Raw genomic sequence first — 22,231 nt, forward strand, 5'->3', positions numbered from 1 at the left:
GGTACAGAAACCTCTGTGCCACCAACACAAAAACATTATTTCACCTCTGCCTACCAAATGAAACCTAACTCCTTAACTAAAAGCTATATTAAATAAAAAATTGCTGTTACCCGCGACTTCGTCCCCGTGGGTAGAAGATATAAGTTATGATTTATACCTGCTATGTTTTTTTCACATTTTCCATTGTATCTTCGCTTCTATTAGTCGCAGCGTGATGGTTTATAGCCTAAAGCCTTCCTCGATAAACGGTCTATTCAACACAAAAATATTTTTTCAATTTGGACCAGTAGTTCCTGAGATTGGCGCGTTCAAACAAACAAACAGACAAACTATTCAGCTTTATATATTAGTAAGTATAAAAGTATAGATATAGATATTAACTAACTCTACAAAAATTGAGCTTAAAACAAAAGAAATCAATGTTAAGATTATTAATATTAAATTCGACCATCAAAATGTTTTACACATCTGGTAATAATCACAGCAAATAAAGCACATCTGTGTTTTAGACGGTTTTCGTACCGCATGGTGTAAAACTTCTTCGAATTATGGTTCATACATATGACATAAACTTGGCTGAAATTATATTAGATTCAATGAGCGTAAAAAATATGAATGGATTGGAAACATAATACCTACAGTAATCATTGAAATGGTAGTTTTGTTTTTTATGAAAGTGCGACTTTCTGCTGGATCTTGTATTAAACATTACCAATTTAGTAAACTGGGGTCTGTGTTTAAATAAAACAAATCTGAAATCCTCAGACACTGAGGGTGTGATCCTCAGGTTCTGAACACATAGCCTAAAGGAAAGTAAGAGATTAATTTGTCACCCATCATGATATTTATAACTTAGATTTTATTTTATGCATTTGTTGGTATTGCAGCAACAGGTATACATCATCGCTGACAATCTGTCGTCTAGATAAGACAGTTCATAAGGATTCTTTAGGAACGTATCCAACGGGTAAAAACTGAACCATTTACAAACATCCAATTTTAGAACTTCCTTACTATATTCCCAGCCGTTTATGAGTCATATTAACTCCTACACGCTGCGGATGAATACTATTTTACTAGGTATCGATTGCTAAGACTGGTTGTAAGAATTATAAGATATTTCAACCTACGTGAAAGAGGGAGGGGGGGGGGGTGCGTAAATATTATTTACTAGCTGTTGCCTGCGGGCTGACACATTTTAAATTCGCCTTGGATGACATAAGTGATGAAGCCTTATGTGTGATGATTATTGCATGTTTGTAGGCAAAAATCTAATACATTTATGCCCGATTCGGATACTCAAATCGAGCGGCTGTAAGGACCTATTTGCGGTCCTTCCAGAGATTTGACCGGTCAAGTAACCACTACCACTTCAGCCCATTAAGTCTACACTCTACAGATACCCTGATACTAATCAGTTCCTGAGTTTTGAACATGTCCCCTAAGGCATTGGTTAACGATTTTAGGGATATAACATCCTACTGTCTTAACCCCACGTGCCCTATGTTGCATCCGAAATTCTGATTATATTATCTAAAAACAAAGTAGTTTTTTAAGATATGAAGTTTATCCAAGTAATTTGAATCTATCTCTGGCACGAATACCTACGCTCCCTTGAAAAGTAAACAAAATTTGGTTAATTAGTACAGGAAAAAGAGTACAATATGTATTATAAAACTAAAATTAAATTACATTTTGTCCATATACGTACTTTAACGTCAAACCGCAGGAAATCTATGATATTTCATGATCGAAGAATACCTCTAAATAATTTTGTATTTATATGAAAACCTTTATGAGAATATATAAGCCTGTCAATAATGCCCGTTAAATTACATAAAACGGGCAAACAACGTCGCGGGTACAACTTCTACAAAATCAATAAAGTAACTCACCTCCTGCAAATAAAACGGCCGATTAGCTCTGTACATCCTCGCACAGGGTTTCCCCAAAATAATATCATAGTTTTCGGCTAAATATACGTAATCGCTTGCCGAAGTACGTCTGTGTATCAACTGTTTTCTATTATAAATACCGTCGTCACCAATGGCGCAAACATTTATAAAACCCCTCGCATTTTTCGCACTTTTGAGAGTTTTATACACCATCCCTTCACCACAACATTTCGACACACATCTTGAACTGACACAAGTATTGTCGTTTCTAACAAACAATTTTCTTATAGCAATACTTCTATTTGTCTGACACATCACAAAATATTGATAAGATAATATTATCATTAAAAGTTTAAGTATCATTTTGGGGTCGGGAGATAGTTTTTTTACCCGTTAGTATCGGATACCGGCTGTTTATAAACTGTTACCGTCACGACTTATCAAAAATATTAGTTGCAGAGTAGAGTTACGTGCAGGGCGGTGTCAGGAGTTGTAAAACTGTGGTACCCAACAAATGTGGCATTTTTGATCATACTGATAAATGTAATTCATTTGAAATGGTATTTACGTCTGTAATAACAGTCGTAATTCTATTCGTTATTAATGTGTTTTATGGGACTTTAAGATACGTAATTGAATAGAGTTGAAGTGTCTTCAATTTTTTTTGGAATTCGGATATTCTAATTTTTGTTCTCGACATTTTTTTGTTTATTGGTAAACAACTAAATTTAAGGCAATAGTATGATATATTCAAACAGATAATATCCTAAAAATATTAGTTTAACTATACATTAATTGATATTAAACAATAAAAATATATGGCATTAATACATTAACAGCCATCAAAATGTTATGCACACCTGCCTATAAACACAACAAATTAAATGAATCACATCTGTTTTTACGGCCATACCTATGGTTACATTATCCATACTCAGTTAGAAAAGTATTATTTATTTATTGTTGTTAAATAAATTTATTACACGTGTTTACTTACATGTATGTATTTATCAGGATCGTCCGACTAGATTCGGGACTCATGAACTGACACGGATTTTCGAATCGATCCTTAAACCGCGTGAAAGAATTGAAATATTCTTCATTGCACACCACATAAGTATAGGATGTTATGAAGTTAACTCTTGTTAAAAATAATTATGTTTCTGCCTTCCAGATATTTTTAAAATATAATTTCACAAAAGGCCATAAAATAATCTATAAGGATATGTTAAGCCATAAATTCATTATAAATACGTTGTTACTTGATATGGAAACAAAAACTCATAGCATAATGATATCTTACACGGACTTTTTCCTTAAATCTACTTTTACTAAAAATATAAAGATATAGTTGTTTTTAACTGCTTCTGCGATTTCGTCTCAGTCATCGTTGAAAACCAGTCAACTGTGGGTTGGATTCTTAGCACAGAAGATTCCATATACAAATGGGGTATCGAAAACATTTTTCATCGTCTTTTCATGACCCCTATTTGTTGTTTGGAAACAGAATATCACGATTCCGGAAACAGGGTGACAGACGGACGGACAGAACGGCAGACAGCGGAGCAGTGGTTTATAAGGGTAAATATGAGGTAGGCGTCAAAATTAAAAAAAAACAAATCATCTACTTTGGTGCAGTCGTTCGAAAGTTTCACATCAGCGTACATACAGCTCAAAGATCTAGGCAAAATCTAGGTAATATTGTACTAAATAAAACATCCACTGTAAATTATTATTTTAATACTGTTAAAATTCAACAATATAGAACATAATTAATAAAGTCTATACACACTTGGAAATAATCTGTAACAAACTGTACTCTTAATAATATGACAGGCGAAGTAGTACAATAACTAAATACTATTTACAATTAAATGCATCGTAAGTACAAAAAGTCATATAATACACGAAATATTTATCAACCGTTAATATTTTTTATCATGTATTAAATATTAAGAGCTCTTGAAACACTGGCTTTTGGCCAAATTACATTTCGACGTTTTTAGCACTGATGTATCATAGCTCTAAATGTATGAAAATGACAGATCTAAGTCACGTGACTGAATAAAAAATGTCATTATTATTCTTTTCGGTTTGCTAGCATCTATAGAAATGTAACTTATTTATAAGGACCGTTTACATTATGTGAGAGAGATGCCGTTTATTGCCATCTCGCTCAGATAATTCTGCCTGCCTTAGGAGCTCATAATACACTATAAATTCATTCAAAGTTAAAACATTACTCGATATATTTTGAATGCAGGCATCTCTACATATTTCCTTATCCTAGTTTACGTCGCACCCGGCGTGCATAAAGGTGTATGTGCTTCTAATAGCGCATCTATGTACAATACTACATGCTGAATTATTTCAAAATGTCTGCGACTCAACACGAGTCATATTAATCACCTAGAAGAATATGGCAAAACTACATTAATAAATAAGTATAGTGAGAAATCTAGTCCTTATGTTACACTAACTAAACGGAGATCTGGCTTGTCATGTCGAAGCAAATCATTTCATATTTCAACAGCATCAGGGAACACGTGGTCGAGGTAAGGTTGGTGGCCGTAGCTCTGCAGGGGTTTCGGCCGGTCCTTCTTTGTACTCAGAGTAACATTCCCAGAACTGTACTTGTTGAATTTTGATGCTATTTCCCTGACCTTCCCAGGCTTCGGCTTGAATTCCTCATCATCGTGTTTCCTGTTTCCTTCAGTATAATCTTCAAAAGACCGTTCTTTTTCCCTTGTCCCTTTCCAACTACGATTCGAAGATCTTTTTGAGTTCTGAAGATCCTTTGCCAGGTCATCCTGGTACCTTCTCTCGTTCTCTTTCCTCCCAGAGTTATTCCTCTCGAACATTCGGCTATAATTTTTGGAATCTCTGTGTTCGTTGTATTTTTGTGCATTATGATTTATCGTATCTGTACTTCTAACTTTACCAAAGTGGGGGTCTTTGGAGTATTGTATGTCATTATTTGTTTTGCACACGTAGTTTTGGTTGTTGCTTCTATTGGATCTCCTGGCTTTTGGGGGTCCTGGTTTGAAAGAGGAGAATCTATCGTAATGGTCGTTATTGTTGATCTCGTTTACATTTTGGGGGTCAAAGGCGTGGGTTCTTTGGTGAGTTAGCGGCTTCGATAAGGATAAATACTTAGGCGGCTCTCCGTGCTTATTAATCGTAATTTCGTATTGAATGTGCGGGTCTAGCACCGCGTATACATTCTCTTTGGCTTCTCTCTCCAGCGACGACAAAGCTGCCTGGAACCAAACAAAGTTATATTAGTAATCGAAGCAGATTTTCACGCAAGTATACTGCTAGGTTGAAGACAGTAATCTATTACTGTCATTTTTTTTAATCTATGAAACAACAATAGCAAAATTTAAAAACATTAAAGTTATTAATTAGACGTTGTTATAAATGGATGAGTTCTTTAGCCTCAAATCATGCACACATTGAAATTCCGAGTGCAGTTGGGCAGTAACTAACATCACCCTTATTTCAAATGAATAAGGTCGATTATTTCAACTGCTAAAACTATTTGCGATAGTTTAGCGTAACTTTTAATAAGATTTTTGGATGTTTCGTGCAAACACACATAGCTTAGGCCCCTTGTGATTCGTGATGCACTCACACTAATTAGATGTCTGAAAACGACTTCTTTATTAGTATTTTATTGTGTTTCGGATGTTTGGACGTTGGATCGTTCTTGTTAATTACCCACACCTATGTGCTTGAGTGATATATTAGTGAAGTTGTGGAGGTTCGGGATCGAAACAAAAAGGTTTTGTACGGATGAATAAGAATTATTCTGTAATTGTTGTGGGAGTTCAAATAACCATAAATATAAGACTGTAATCTATAATTTTTATGTCTATTCAGGTGCTTATCTATGTCAATTCAAAATCGGTTGAGTTAAAAAAATAGTATAAGTATAATACAAATGCGCATTGTATTAATTATACACTAAAGGTGTCGTCATAAAAATCAAACGAATTAAAGGTAATTTTATCGAATGCCTCGGCTAACGACGAATATCTCGGCGAATATCTCTAATTGGTGATCATCCTGTATTTTCCTCAACGGTTGTCACATTAAGGAGCGGCTAATCGTTGATTGGGATTAATTGACATATATCCCATAAGTGCCCCAATTGATTAAGTATTAACTGCCGAATATCCCATCATAACATAATATTCTATTCAATATCACCATTACGGAGCATTATTGTCCCATAATGTAATATGAATGCCCGCTAATAGTCCTGAATTGGCATTCTAACCCTAAAAGGACGATTACTGTCTAATGGTAATAACTTAAACTGGCAGGAATATTACTTTAAGGAGAAAAACAGCGGTATTGCAGTGTTTAAAGAATTTCTGAAAGTATAGTTTCATTTCAAGTTTAGAGAAGAGGATATTCATTTTATAGACTTAATTTGACACCTAAAATCCAATTTTAAAATGCTTAATATCTCGAATTTTCTACTAAGTAGAAATTAGTCAGTCTAAGAATTTCGTAAAGTTGCATTTCAATGTATAAGTAAGAAAGGAGACATATCTTTTTGAACTACTTTACTAATTATACTATATCCAATTTTAAAACGACTTTACTCCTGAATTAACCAACAAACACTCTTAGCATTAATCAATATCTGAAAACCAGAAGCACAGCATTATTCGGTTAACTGTTATCATAACTTGCATGAAGTAATATCAGATAATTTATTCGCGTCATTATTTATCTGCACCGTCAATAAACCATGCGCTTAACCTCTTTATCGAGCGTTCCCTTGTTTTAAACAGATAAACTTGGCTCACTGATATCCTGCAAAACGACGTGTTTCAGCGAAGTCCAGTTAAAGTTAAGTACATGGGTATAAACAACGTTTGCCAATAAAGATATACATAACCTACCGATAAAGTTATAATTAAAGAGGAAGGAACAAAGGATATAGCTAATAGGATAAGAAAGACGAGGGATATGTAAAGTAGATCTGTTGCTGTAAATCTGTCAGATAATTAAAAGTGTATACAGTGAGTCTCTATTTTCTCACGGGATTACTTCATGGCCCCGGGGACATGGGGACATAGCTCTAGCAAGCAGAGGCATGCCTGAGAACTGTAATCTTAAATATGATAGGGTGGTATCAGCCAGACCCGCCATTTACCCCTATTTTATAATATTCCGATATTATTCATTAAAATGAAAAAAAGTCGTCCCTATTATGCAAAAATATTTATAAGAAAGAAGGTCGAGATAAGTGTTTTCGATGAAGAATCGAATTTTTAATGCATAGAATCGATCCCACATCCTCAGGAAAAGGATCTGAAATTTATATATTTTTACACAGGAATGTCCCATCCACGGTAAAAATCCGAACCTAGTAGTAACCAAGACTCGTTTTGTATTTATTACCCAGGACCATCATAACAGGAGCTTTCATCAATTAATAGAACATCAATCAATATATCTTTTCAATTTCCATGTAATTTTATCAGTGACATGCCCTAAATAAAATGGAGGCTTAAGGATAATGTATGACATTATCAATAAACGGTATCTAATATGGAAGATAGGTATGTGGTGTCGACATCGCTGCTGTTTTGTAATGGAAAACTATATTAATATTCTGTGTGGCAACACCTTCAGTATGTAGTTTTGGGAATGTTAGACAATGATGATTTTGAAGATTTTGCGATCAAAAAGTTCATCATTGTCGTTAAAGAAGAGAGACGTTTACTATTGGTTGTTTATTTTCAGAATACTTCCGCAGTACTCGGTATAGATAAATCAGCCTAAATCGAAACTCTTTATCAAGGTCATGGGAGCTTACCGCCACATCTAGCAGAAAGACTGTTGCAGTTGTGGAACCGAGACAACCCACCACACACACTTGCTCACAACTGCTACAGCTTTTCTTTAAAATGTAGAGACAGGCTTTCCGAGGTAACTTTAAGGTGGTGTTAGTACATGCCGGTGCGTCACACCTGTGCTCGGCGGTCACACGGTGGTGGGGGGCTGCAGCACGACGGCGGCGCGCCGCACCTGCAGCGCGCCCGGCGAGTAGCGCGCGCCGGGGCCCGCCGGCCCCATGGGGCCCGCGCCGGGGCCCGCGCCTGGCCCCACGCCCGCACCCCCTACGCCCGCTATGGACCCAGTCAGGGCTCGAGGAGCTTCCCGCGGAGTATACACCGCATCCGCTGGGAGCGCTGCTTTCTCGCTGCACATATAAATTGTGTGTAAGGCTTCGAACTTAGATTATGCGGTTAGAAGTGGGTATTGAGACTATCAGTTTATTCCGACAAGTCAAGTTTATTCCGATTGATTTGGAAATTTCTTACCTATCTAAATCTTCAGTCTTATACTCCACGCTTTCTGTAAACAAATGAAAAACACGCAGAATGAGTAACCATAGGCAATACAGCTTGCAAGAAACAGAAAAGAAAAAATCGATTGAAAAAATATCAAAAGTTTAGTTGTTGATTAAAACTAAGCGATAGGTACAAATTTTAATCCACTTGATTTTATTAAATCTAGTGAGTGCACAAATGCAGCCACTTGTCTAGAACCTCACCTCTTCGTCTCCGACATCGCAGGATGAGACACAGCACGATGACTAATAACGCGGCGATGACTAACGCAGCGGCTATTAGCGGCGCGACGTGCGCTGTCTCTGTTAGCGAAAAATTATCTGCGTGAACAAAATTATTGTATCGTTATAACATGCATTATGTATCAAGCAGGAGTTAGGGGTTGGGGTTCTATTACATGGTTGCAAATAGATAAGTTAAGAAATAAAATTCATCAAGACAGAAGGCTAAACAGATCCAGTACTCTATAAATAGTATTTTAGGTATGCATACATTCAATGGGATAAGTAATTATTCAAGTATCTGTGTAAATTATTTTTATTTTATTTTAAAATTTCAGAGTGATAATGACTTATTGTTTTGAAAATAAAAAGGAAAAAGTGCAACATTAATAGTCATGCCTCATTACATACACCGAATCATGCATTGAAAAATCCAGTCCGTTAGAACTTCGATACTTTTACATGAACTATAATTATTTAGCCACCATTAGCGCATTGACTACAGCCAATTGGTACTATTAGCGCAATGGCTCAAGTCATCAGGCGAATTAACGCCGTGGCTTGAAATATTTATTAGGAAATAAGTGTAAGTTCTTACCGTGAACGGTGAGTGAAACAGCATGAGAGGATGAGCCTCTCTCGTTTTCGACTCGTAGCACGTAGATCCTTGCGTCAGAGACGCCTACGCCGGTGATAAGTAGCGTGTAGCGGTAGCAACCACCGTCTGTAGCAGGCTCTAGAGAGCGGTAGCGACCTACAGAGATGAAATTAATATAATTTGAGCCTTTTGTACATTTAGTGTAGAGTTGATTTGGACCAGCATTATTTTTGATATAGCTAAGGCTATATGGAAATCTACTAGATCTAGCCATGATTAAGTTGACTTTGTGAATGATTTTTATAATTAATAGAGTGATTTGAATTCGAAGATTCAATTGAATTTTCAGTAGTTTTGGGTACTCACTGAATGTTGAACACCGTTTTTCAGTTTTGGGTTTTCTTTTGATATTCTTACAGGCTTGACTATACTTTTTAAATCAGCAAAATAATATACCACTCCTGGACATAATATGAGTTAATTTTTGATCATTGGTGTATAACTAGAAAATTATGAGTTGCTTACCAATCTGTGATGGCACGTCTAGACGCAGACTGCCCCACAGCCAGGCGGCGCGGCGCGGCGGTGGGTCAGCGCACACAGAGGCCGCCACGCGAGCCTCGTGCCCCGCCCACGCATGGGCTGCGCCGCTCTCCGCGCCCACCGGTGGGCCCAGCACGTTCAGGGTTACTGCTTCTGATTGGTGGCTCCTGGGAACAAAATACAGTAGTTTTTATACTTAAGAAGATTCTGAAGTACGTAATGCGAAAATATCATTTCAAAAATGTGATATCCAAACCATATAGGGAGATATATAGGGGGATATTTTCTTTAATTTTGAATTGTCTGTTTTATATTAACAAAGTTGAGCTTTACGAGCATCCTGTTTTAAAATAACATTTATGATAAAAACCAAAAATTTCAAAGATTCATCAACTTATTCCAGTTTTTAACGTATTTTTTGTAATTGTCCAAACTCACCTGTCTTCAAGTCCAATCTGGTTGGTAGCGACGCAGGTGTACCGTCCATGCTGGTCGTAGGATACATTGTGCAGCTGCATCTGAGGAGTCATCGAGATCGGGTACGCTCCGTCCTGGAGAGAGTTGATGCGGGCTGAAGACGCTGGGCTGGAAGAACGGTTAGATATAAGTTGAGTTGAGATGTGCAGCAAGTTAAAAGATGAAATAGTTCCTGCAAGTCTTGTTCATGTTTCCATTTTCAACATTAAACTTATTATGGTGATAGGAACATGAATGGGGTTTAGTCAGTAGAAGTCTGACACTCCCATCCGCTCAACCCAAATCGGAAAGAGTCATGTGATGAGTTCCTATCCGAAAAAAGGCCTTTGTCTACTAACTGCACCTGATATTTTTAATGGAGAAAATAAAGTTTCCTTACTTATGGTACCAGGTGTAGGTAGGTGTAGGGTTGCCTTCAGCTTTGCAGTCCAGTGTGACCTGAGAGAACAGGTTTGCTTCCACCACGGTGTCAGGCCCCACCCATATCACTCGAGGAGGATCTGAAAAATACCAAAACATCCTCATATTAACACTTTAATTTCTTCAAAAAGGTATTAAGAATCTTGTAACATTATTTGAAAGGTAAGCTACTTACATTTAATGTCAATTTCAATCTTCACCGAATCAGATGTTCCTAAAGAGTTTCTTGCTTGACAGCCGTAGATACCTGAAACATGGAAAATTGTTGATAATGTTAATAATAATACATACAATGTAACTGTGACAACAGATTGATTTGATTTCAAATGGTTGTTTTATCATATTTTTGGAACAATTAATCAGTCAGCAACAGATTGATTTTCGATAGAATTTATAAAATTTCACGTTCCATAATTTATGTTTATAAAGACTCCCATCAAAAAGACTGGCCTATATCTACGGTATACATCAAATGTTAAGAACAACTTTCGTCCAATGGGGAGGTCGGCGGTAATGGTGGGGTCTTCCAAACATAAGAAAGACCTTAAATCTAGATGACTCACCAGAATGATTCCTTGAGACTGGTGCTAAAATCAGCTTGGCTCCATTAGTAGCGATGACCTGGCCATTCTTCGTCCACCAGACGTATGGGCTGGGGTTCCCGTCAGCTCTGCACTCAAGAGTGAGGGCACTAGAACCTTCTTCCAAGTTCGCGAGAGTGCTTGCGTCACCACCCACGATGGAGACTACCGGCACGACTGAAAATAAACATGGTTATTGATATGTGAACGAAAAATAAAGGGGGTTCAGAATGTGGCAGCCCACAGACTGTGCCCATTTTGCATATCATTCATGGAGTTCCAGCTTGTACCCAATTTAGTCAATATCATTCTGTCTAAATTGCAAACGCAGAAGATAGACAAGCTATTTCCACATTTATAACGCTGGTATAAATGATGACAAGCATAAATCGACAAAAACTCTTTAACGATACGCCGAAACGACATCTCGATCACTATATTGCTAATTTGTAAGAATAACCCACCATTCCTCATTCCACGATATTTATTACCCTGTCTCACGAAATTGTCTTCTGAATAGGCCATAATTACACGTGGACAAGGAATAATAAAAATATAAGGGAAACTCGGCTTTCAATATTTGCCATTCTATATTGGACCCAATAGATTTAGATGCGCCCGTGGCTAATTGCTTATCGACTTGTTTCTATTTTCTGAACCCCGCGTAGGGACTTACGAAAGATAAATTCAAACAAGACTTTTTTTCCCACGCTTGACTTTTACAGTAAAAATGTGTTTCTTTATTTGTTTAACTTGGAAACACGGGACGAAAAAAGAAAAAATATCGACTGTTTTTTCAACTGCCTGGTTAACGTAGACCCTCATGCGAAACTTTGTTTTTGTTCCGATTTTTGTTATGAAATGTATTTTTGAACATGTAAATTTTCGGTTAAATAGAATTTGATTTCAAATGGTTGTTTTATCATATTTTTGGAACCATTAATCAGTTTAGGTTTGACATGTTATTGAAGAATATAATATTAAAAACACAAACTTTTTACATATATTTTATAATTCTTGTAACAGGTTTTTACAATATTTTTCGTTATGTTTCTTTTTGTACGGGTAGGCGAGTAGCATAGGTCACCACGCCAAATCCACTGTGCGGATCGGGGATTCGATACCCGGATCCACTAATGATTTTTTTAAGTCTCAGTGTGTCTATGTGACTGTAATGTTCGTAAAACCTCCGCGACAATTTAAGTAAATCATCATCATCAAAAAACTTACAAGTAACATCAAGCATGGTGTAAGAGTCCCTATAATATGGTGAGGGGTACGACGGGTGGTGCGCCCTGCAGGACAGCTGCCGTCCGTGCGCGGACCGCGTGGCTCCCAGCTCCAGCACAGACCTGGCCGCCCAGACCCGAGGCCTCTCCACTTCAGACGCATTGGTCTGAGACCAGGCCGTCAGACGCTCTTTTTCTGGAAGAAAAATTTTTGAACAGGTAAAATAAAGATCAATCGTTCTATGGAAATTGTGGAGAGTATTTATAAATTAGAGCTTAGAGTAAAAAGATATTCTTTTATGGATATAAATGTTATGTCAGAATGTCAAGTATTGTTAATGATACAAATCATTTTCAGATTACCATAATTATAAGCCTAGAGTAATTGACAATTTCGCAAACTCTTCTGGAAAGACATTTCATTTATATTTACCTAAAAGACCTTATTCAAATTCTTTCACATTTACTGGTCATATTCAAATTAGGCTGAATTAGATCACAAAAAGCGAAAAAACCGTTTAGTTTTTCATGAAACACGACACTGTGCCAGTTATTTCATAACTTAAAAACGAAACAACTTTCATAAAATACCGTTCATTTAAACTAAAAAATAATAATAAAGAAATAACTTCCTTAATAAAAATAGCGAGAGAGCTAAGTCAAACATTGAATGGGAACAAAGTTATTCCATATTTCTGTTTCAAAGAGCACTCGCTCCCAATTTCCGGCTGTGGCTCAATGAGAAAACGTTGTTGTTAATACATACGTAATGAGTATGAATCTCGTCGCATAACTGTGTTATAAAGAATGGAAAATAGTAGGTTTTTCGTAGTTTAATTAAAGTACAATTGTATTTTTGTACCATTTGTTTAATTTGGTAGTTAGTGCTAAAATCATTATGTTCATTGTTGATATATATTTAAACTTTACAGAATTAAGCTTTGGTTATTTTTCCAAGCCAATGGTCCAACAAAGGTGTCGTAGAGCCGTGAGATTATAATGGATTTTTATGCACGAGTACTAATTAATAAACAGTGAAGGAAACTATCCATCGTAACGAAACCTGTATTCCAAATTTTGAAATTTGATATCGTCAACCGGCAGTTAGCAAGCGTGGTGATCAATGCTCAAAATCCCTATACGGCGTGACGCCTGTGTCTAGTTATGGGACGTATATAGACTGATATTCATATTGTAAAGTGGCTCTTTAATGGCGTTTAGTTGAATGTAAAGGCACCTCTTATCTAAGCTTCATTCTGAAATACGGCATAATTCAAAGTTGATCCAGAATAAATAGATTACAGTAAATACATACATCCTCAGCTAATCGAATATGCTAATTAAAAGCTTCCACAGTTAAAACAAATATTACTCGGCGATTCATTGTTTGCTTGACCTAAATAGAAGAGCATTGCTCTGCATTCAATTAAGGATGTGAATGGACCAAAATGCACAACGCTAAGCCGGCTACATGACGTGACATTCAGAATTTATTGAACCAGTAATCATGGCTGCGGACAAGGGTTTAGTATTGCCATGGAACATTAAGAAATAGAGGGAAGTGCTACACTGACGACCTCCGTGGTCGAGTGGCGTACGCACCGGTTTCAAGGTGTCGCTAGCTCTGAGGTCCCGGGTTCGATCCCCGGTCGGGTCAATGTAAATATTCACATTTCTACATTGTCTCGGGTCTGGGTGTTTGTGGTACCTTCGTTGTATCTGAATTCCATAACACAAGTGCTTTAGCAACTTACTTTGGGCTCAGAACAATGTATGTGATTTCCGCATTTATTTATTTATTTATTTATTATTTACTGTCATAGTTTAGGAACTAGTGCTAATTTTCATACGTATGCTTAACTTACTCTTGGAAATTAAACTTAAACTTCTTCAGTTGAACAAGGATCATTTTTTTGTTTAAGATTTTTTTTTGTATAACAGAGAAGTGTGATGAACTTTATTAATAATCGAAGATAGTTAAAAAATCAATTTTCCTTTATTTTGTTTTCCAATTAGTCTTTTTGATATTTTATGTATGAGAGACTACAAAGAGCAGCGAGAATAACAAAGGAAATACAAAACCTTTAGTTTTCACCTATAAGAGTACCACTTCCATCTAATTTTCTATGTACCATGCCCAGAAAGATTGGATGAGCCTCTGTCTGTCCTCTAAGGTCTTAAAGCTGGACTATTCTATTATTAAAATGAGATAGCGCACTCTCTGTGCATAACGTTGTCTCGTTCCACAATAACATCAAAGACTCGTTGGTTCTTTGAGGAGAATTGTTTGTATTCCGCATAAGCCCTTATAAGCTCTAAATAAAAATTAAAAGGAAAAGGCAAAGAAAATATAGATTCGTACTAAAAAAAATTAAAGATTTATTTCACAAGTAGTGCTAAGACACTAATCCATGTAGACTTTTTTTTGCTAACAATCTATTACAATTTTATGAACGCAAAAAGTCGTACCTATATATAGCGAAACACGTCTATTATTGCTTTCTATCTATCAAATGGCTAACACTCCGCAGAATAAAAAACATTTCAATACTTTCAGAGTTCAAAATACCATTTCGTAGAAGCAAAAACCCAATAAAATGATTTTTCACAATCCATTTCAGTTATGAAATAGTGGTACCACAAGCTCTTAGTAATCCATTGTTTGTAATATAAAGAGATTGAACAACGAAATAGTTTGCAATCCGAGGGACGCAGTCAATACGTGTGCGTCCAGTGTTCACCTGTCTGTCCAATTATTTGAAACTCTGCACTGTTGCTCTACAGGCTACGGTTCATATTACACCATTACAGGGTGCAGTACAGTGGACGGGTTTGAACGACGTTCTGTTCGTTTGTATACTTGGTCGAAAGTATGTGCATTGTCCGAATAATGAACGTCTTTTTATAGGGGCCTACTGCAATAGCAAGAATGATTGTTTTACATGAATTAGATAATGATTCTTTAGAAGTATTAAAATGTGGGACTAAACGAAAACTGTTTGTGGGACATCATTGAACCCTTGGGTTCAATCTCTGCATAGGACAAGCATCCCTGTGATCCACGAACGCTTGGCCTGAGTTTGTGTGTCTTTTTGCATGAGACATAAGTGCTCATAAAAACCTTGCGACACAAGGATTAAATTCTACTCTGCGAGAGTCTTTTGTTTAAAGATAAAATCTTCAAATATTTTATGAACTTAAAGCAAGAGGTACAAACACTCCTTCATCACTTTCTTTGATCGGTCCCTCAAGTCTGAGGTTGCTGGCATCCTCAATACACCCTTACCTAGATACCACTCGATGTATGCAGGGGGGTTGCCGTAGCGTGCCTCGCAGACGACCGTGGCCCTGTTCCCGGCGGGCACCGTGATGTTCTGCCCCGGCATCACGTGGGACCCGTTGAACAGGATCCTTGGGGACTGGGGCGGGACTCGGACAGCAAGCGCCGCCGGGGGACTCGATAGAGCGTCCTGAAATATATAGAAGGTGTTTTTGGATATTCGTCCTGAAAGAAATATGGTGTTTTCAGACATTTGTAGATGGATTTTTTATATAGAAGGTGTTTTAGGATATCTTTTTTTTATTATTTAAGGCTTAAGATAGCAATCGGATGCTCTGACGCATGTTCGAGCTATGCCTTATAGTGGAATCGATTGGTTTAAAAGTTTTAACAAACTTACGAATGATTTATATTAAATGGGCGGAATCTCGTAAATAAATGCAAATTAACACTGTACGAGAAAATTAAAGAAATGGCAAATTAAAAAGATAATGTAAGATGGTAAGACTGTATTTCGTTTTCCCGATTTCATCGACGACACATTCCCTTTAAAAGGAGATGGTTAAGACCTCAAACCACGGTTTACCTGTACGTCATAGTTGCTGGCGGTGACCTGGCACTGCCACTGGCCGTCATCCAGCTGCAGCGTGGCGGCGCGCACCCACAGCGAGCAGTCTCCTCCCACCGGACTGTTCTCATTAGCCCACTCGTACTTGCCGCGATATATCCCAACTGGCTGTGTAACAAAGAAAAAAACAATTGTTAATAATGAAAATTGTTAAAAAAATACAAAGAATAGGTACAGACGCCAGAGGAGAAAGACTTGACAGTTATCATACTTGTAAGTCAGTAGGTGAATAGTTCGTTTGGCTTCACACAGCTAGTCCTTATTATAACGCTAAAAAGAGGCCGACAAACGGCCTGCTTGAAATTAAAACCATTTTTTCTGATTTTTTTATTTTCAGGCATAAGAAAAATTCTGTTATCTATTTCGTTAAAGGTCTAAGTAAATATAATAGGTTAGTATAGTTTCAATTATTTCCTATTAAATTGTGACTAAGCAATGCTATTGGCTTTTGAGCTAATTCAAACTATCTACATACCAAATTTTACCTAAATATGGACCGTAGATACAAACAAGTGACGTCATATCAAAAAACATAAGCTATAAGGAGAGTAGTTATCCGCTCTATGTATTCAATATACAGGAATATATTGGATAATAATAACATCACTTCTTTATTTTATTTCCCCTCAAGGGTAGAGGTGTGCTATTGAATACAAAAGATCGCCAGACTATATTGGGATTATGTAATGGAAAACATTCCTACAATTGATTAACCAAATTCAACGGTAAAGCTGATGGAGGAGCTCGTGGCTAAACTATAACCGCTGAATCGATCACAGGTTAAGCGACGCCTGACGCGGTTGATTCGTAGATGGGTAACCATCTTTGTCTTAACGAGTTCCTCCGTGTTTCGGAAGGCACTTTAAATTGTGGGTCCCGGCTGTTATTTCTACATCTTTGACAGTCGTTACAAGTAGTCAGAAGCTTGGAAGTCTGACAACCAGTCCAACCAACAGGTATTGTGTTGCCCAGGTAACTGAGTTGAGGAGGTCGGATAGGCAGTTGCTCCTTGTAAAACACTGGTACTCAGCTGAATCCTTTTAGACTGGAAGCCGACCCCAACATAGTTGGGAAAATGCAAGGCCGATGATGAAAGGTAAAGCTTATAAATAACTAGATTTAACTCTCCAATGCTAATAGAAAACTTCACAACAAGAACACATTATCTACTTATTATAACATAAGACATTTAATTCTAAATTATATACTTTCAAAAGCAAAACCAATTGGATATCGTGAGAAAATTAATAACGAGCTTTTTTATTAGTAAATGTCTATAAAAACTTAATCAAGTGAGTTTAGACAATACCAATTAAGCTATTGAAGAGAATGAGTATAAGCATAAGTAGTAGTGCATTATAATTTGCTCAAATTACATGTAAATATATGTTCATGTAAAAACTAATAGTTTTTGACGGTAAGATTGAACATGCCTTTTAGAGGAGATGTTTAATTTCAACTATAAAAAGCAGGAAGTTGAGGCTTTATCTAAAAAGGGCTTTGTTTTTGAGATGGAATTGAAAGGATCAGTTTTTTTTATATTAAAATTGTGTTTAAGGGTTTTTTAACCAATAGCTTTAATTTGAATTTATAGATTCATAATTTCTGTACGTCCATGACTTTAATTAACTGGTTTTTTGGAAACGTAAGATGAGAAAAGTAAAGCTTTGAAATTCATCCAAACACATTCACACACAAATAGTCAAATATCAAAGGTTTTCATTTCAAGAAAGCCGGCACTTTGAAAAGTTTACAGCAATGACCCTAGGTGCGAAGTTAACAACGAATCGAGACGAGGCGAGTCGCACTTGGCCACTCTTAAGCCGACTACTAAAAAAAATATATACTCAGACCTGTAACAATAGAAGATTTTAATTATTATTTTCTTATGTACTTTACTCACTTTAGCTCATAAATAATTAATTATGCGGAAACACTCAAAATATATGTTATACGAATTGAGTGATAAAGATGTACATAAGTTATTAAGTTACTTGCACCTGATTAATATTTAATGTATGAATAAGAAATCTCGAATCTAGGTTAATAATATACAAGAGAATTGAGGAAGTAATACAGCGAATATGCTAATAATATTAATTCGCAAATAATATTGAGACGAAAAATGTAGCTTGGTGGCTTTACAAGAAGACTAGCGTTTGCCCACGGGTCCTCCCGCTACAAATCTAAAAATATGATACCACGAGAATAAGAAATCGATTTAAACTATCCTATGTGTTAATCCTGGTTATAAACTATCTGCGAACCAAGCTTCTTCTAAATCCGCTACGTGATTTTTACGTAAAAGAGGAACAAACATACACACAATCTTTCGCGTTTGTAATATAAGTACGATTTATTTGGATGTTGGCACAAATTCTAGCGTCATGTTTTGAACTAACCATATTTAATCCAAATATTCCAACAAGAAATATGCCAGTGACAATGCTAGCCGCTGTTAGCTGTCGTAAATGAATCTCATCATTTCAACAGAATATTCAAAATCAAAATACATTTCGAAACAAAATCATAACTTTGTCACTTTACTATGTAAGTACTGTGCCGGCCCAAAGCATTCCAATCCAATCCCGGTACAGTCAGCAATAGAAGTCGGATGAAATAAACCAATTAACAAAGTTTATGATACGAAGGAATTGGTGTTTGGGAAGCTTCAACTGTATTAGGTGTCAAGCCTATTCTGTTATCTGCACTACACAACGACATCTTATTGCATTTCAGTGCCAGTAATCATCAAATATGATATTTGGTCAAAACTATCTGAGTAGTCCGTTAGATAAGTTTCCCAAAAATATTGAATACGTATTTTTTCATTTTACCACATCATTATAAAGTTTCCAAGATTAAAAGCACGTAAGATAGTGAAATATATTTAGAGAGGGCCAGGAACATCACTTGCTAGTAAAAAACAAACTTGTAAGTGACGTCACACGGTATTTAAAGTTAGTGTATCCCCATAATCTTATGTTTCTGAGATAAAATAAAAAATACGTAGCCAATATTTTTCGGAAATCTGTCTGACAGACGAAACAGTTTTTTTTGTCAAGTATTCGTATTGTGTTTACGATCTACGACTTCTGTTGCTGACCGTACCGGATTTGTCGACGTTATTTAGCTCCATTTGATACAACACAAAATGTTGTATCAAATATTGAAATTAATTAATTAATTGACGCACTTCGGCTTTCATAGATATTTAATAAAGGACGCTACATATTATTCCGTTTGTATAGCTGTCTGTTGATAACTGAATAGCCATTTCAATGTTAAGGTTTGTATTAAATTTTGAATATTAATATTGTAATTAATGTGAAATTTTCAATGTTGAATTTGGAACGCTGTGATATCCTCTTTTATATCATGTTATTTTCTTTTTAACGTTTATTATAAACTCAAAAAGAGTTCAGTCATTCATTAATACGTTTTAAGAATTTTTATTTTTTCTTTGATATTGTAGATGTACACATTCCACATCAGTTAAACTAAACGTGCTCTTTGTGTACCGAAAGTGTTCCCTTACATGTGCCGTTAAAAAACCTTGGTAAGTTTCGCCTGCACAAATATGACGATAATAATATTATGTATCTCCACTCCTTACAATATAAGTAATTAATAACGTGATTACGATAATTTGCTATTGATCAAAATCAGGCGTTACCGGTACTTACTTGTTTTCTACAGTATAGCTTAAAATATATAAAATACGTGATTTTAATGTTAATCTTTTATTCCGATTTAATCTCAAAGTCAGTGCGTCATTCAGCCAGTTTCCTATATTCCTAGAGAAATATGTATTCCTTCTTGATATTTAAAGCAAAGAAAGTGAATTGCCAGTTTTACGCGATTAAAGTTATTCTAACATAGTTGATTCCAATTTCCCTACGCAGCGAATAATCTGACATACTGACACATGAAACATAAAAGAACGCACGTACGTTCTGCCTCTTCGACGTTTTGACAACTTACGTACGAAAGAAAAAGGAACGTCAGGCAAACGTACGACTTTGAAATAATATTGAAAGGTGCCGTGTTTTGTTTTCCAAGTCGTTTCTTGTTTTAATGTTTTCGAACCTTTCCTTTGAAGATTAATAGTTCGCTGGCCGTTTAAAAAGTGATTGAACCTGCTTACAATGTTACACAAATTGTTTCCACTTCGCATGTCGAAAAGTAAGTCACTAAGCTTAAGTTAGCAATCATACAAAATATCGGGCTAAGTATTTTCTTATATTACCATAAACTAGCTTTAAAAAACAATGTCAGAGACTAAAAATAAGTGAAATGTTAGAGTTGTGTACTAAAACATTATCCGGTAATAAATTACCTAACTCTATATAATATTGAAAAGCTATATCACACTCATGAATCAATCATAACAGTTTCACGCTCACAGTTCATTTGTAACACTGCTGCCTATTATAATAAGCACTTAATTATAAATTTACAACAGATTAAGTGTCCCGAGTACGATAAATGAAATGATACATATTGTATACCAAATGAGTTCATTAATTTGTCAAAGTGTGACCACAGCGAACGTTTTAAATTATTCTAAACACGCTAAGCCCGGATGAATATTCAAACTAATACCAGATAGGCCAGACATTAATTAAAAAGATACCTGGATAGTTACAAATGCCGACAGCGTCAAATTTATAGCTGAACTACAAACTAATCTGCCGACAATCCTAATAAATCCAAAGTTTCCCAAATTAAATCTAACTTTTGTGATAAGGAAACAAATATTTTAATTAACTTAAAAGGTTTTGTCGTAACCTCTTTGCGTAACCTTTTGGGATTCGCATTGAAGTGAGCGTTAAAAACGAGATTTCTCTCCTGCATAAGCGAGTACGGTTCAGCGGTTGCTCCTTTTATCTCCGGCAGCGATTCGTGAAAACATAAGGTTGGCCGATTTGCAAAATTGCAGAGCGAGCGCGCACAGAGAGACCTCAGCACCATTGTGATGTGTAAATACTGCACGCAATCCTCCGCTAAGAGGTGTGTTGTGTTTCGATACGCGGTACATGTTGCAAATTGGTTCGTACACTCTTTTGTTTTATTTCGGAATAGCTCGCATCAATTTCAACTTAACAAGAACTATATTTAGTTCTATTCCGATGGGTATTAATGGATGTTTGATAACAGACTTCAATAGAGTGCATTGCATGGATGTGTTGCGTAATCATTCATTTGAGAAAAGGGTAGGTGGATAACTTAGTTTAATGGATACATCTAAAGAAGGTTAAATCTGTTAAAAAATATAAGGAAACAAGGGAGCAAAAAACAGCCTTGGGTGATTAAAGCATGATAAGGAAGAATCATTCACCATCGTAAAAAGAGCAAAACATTGCTTAAATCAACTTACAAGATTGTCCTAATGACTCTCAGGACAACAGATTCAAGGAAACATTAATATAAATTCTAATTAGATAAACATGACGGGTTGTAACTTGAGCATAAGTCCCGTCCAAACGCATCCGTTACGCAATAACCAGAAAACCAGAACCCATTAATCAAACTGTAACCGTTATCAACAAATACATAATTGAAATATGACACAATTATGGTCTAACTTGTATTTTGTAACATAAAAAGACATGTAAGTCTCATAACTGAAATTCTTCTCCCAATTCTTGTATAGAATAGTTTGGTATTATAGAATTATTTGGGACCGCGAACACGCAATAAAGGCATAAGGAAAATATACGAAATAGTTAAGAATGAAATAATATTGTGGTCAATACACATTGTATTTTATCTCAGAAATATTTTATGTTAGACAACGAATATAAAAATCGGTATTTCAGGGCTTTTATGAGTCGCCCGATACGATAGACTTGTAGATTAACCTTATTGTACCTACACCTATGCTCTAAATATAACTACGATCAGAGGACAGTTCGAAATTGAAGAGTGAATACATACAATAAAAAATATAGGCCAATTTCTGATCCACTAAAGAAGTTGGAG

The 22,231-nt window shown here is 36.1% G+C and overlaps 2 protein-coding genes across 3 annotated transcripts in view; both read right to left on the reverse strand.

Moving 5' to 3' along the window:
- LOC113501767 (probable G-protein coupled receptor Mth-like 3) overlaps positions 1–2,625 on the reverse strand; it is a 53,945-nt gene extending 51,320 nt beyond the window's left edge. Inside the window, exon 1 of the mRNA XM_026883005.1 lies at positions 1,896–2,625. Coding sequence (XP_026738806.1) covers positions 1,896–2,258 — 363 coding nt within the window. The 5' untranslated portion in view covers positions 2,259–2,625. The remainder of the gene's footprint in view (positions 1–1,895) is intronic.
- A 993-nt stretch (positions 2,626–3,618) lies between these two features.
- Positions 3,619–22,231, reverse strand: part of LOC113501639 (hemicentin-1) — a 113,548-nt gene continuing 94,935 nt past the window's right edge. For both annotated transcript variants that reach the window (XM_026882810.1, XM_026882811.1), the window contains exons 3-15: positions 16,205–16,354; positions 15,625–15,808; positions 12,340–12,534; positions 11,092–11,286; positions 10,704–10,775; positions 10,488–10,608; positions 10,070–10,216; positions 9,614–9,798; positions 9,089–9,244; positions 8,473–8,589; positions 8,240–8,273; positions 7,886–8,118; positions 3,619–5,155 (exon numbers count right to left, since the gene is read on the reverse strand). In XM_026882810.1, coding sequence (XP_026738611.1) covers positions 7,899–8,118; positions 8,240–8,273; positions 8,473–8,589; positions 9,089–9,244; positions 9,614–9,798; positions 10,070–10,216; positions 10,488–10,608; positions 10,704–10,775; positions 11,092–11,286; positions 12,340–12,534; positions 15,625–15,808; positions 16,205–16,354 — 1,776 coding nt within the window. In that variant the 3' untranslated portion in view covers positions 3,619–5,155; positions 7,886–7,898. The remainder of the gene's footprint in view (positions 5,156–7,885; positions 8,119–8,239; positions 8,274–8,472; positions 8,590–9,088; positions 9,245–9,613; positions 9,799–10,069; positions 10,217–10,487; positions 10,609–10,703; positions 10,776–11,091; positions 11,287–12,339; positions 12,535–15,624; positions 15,809–16,204; positions 16,355–22,231) is intronic.

This window comes from Trichoplusia ni, chromosome 16 (assembly GCF_003590095.1).
Source record: "Trichoplusia ni isolate ovarian cell line Hi5 chromosome 16, tn1, whole genome shotgun sequence".
NCBI classification, from domain to species: domain Eukaryota; kingdom Metazoa; phylum Arthropoda; class Insecta; order Lepidoptera; family Noctuidae; genus Trichoplusia; species Trichoplusia ni.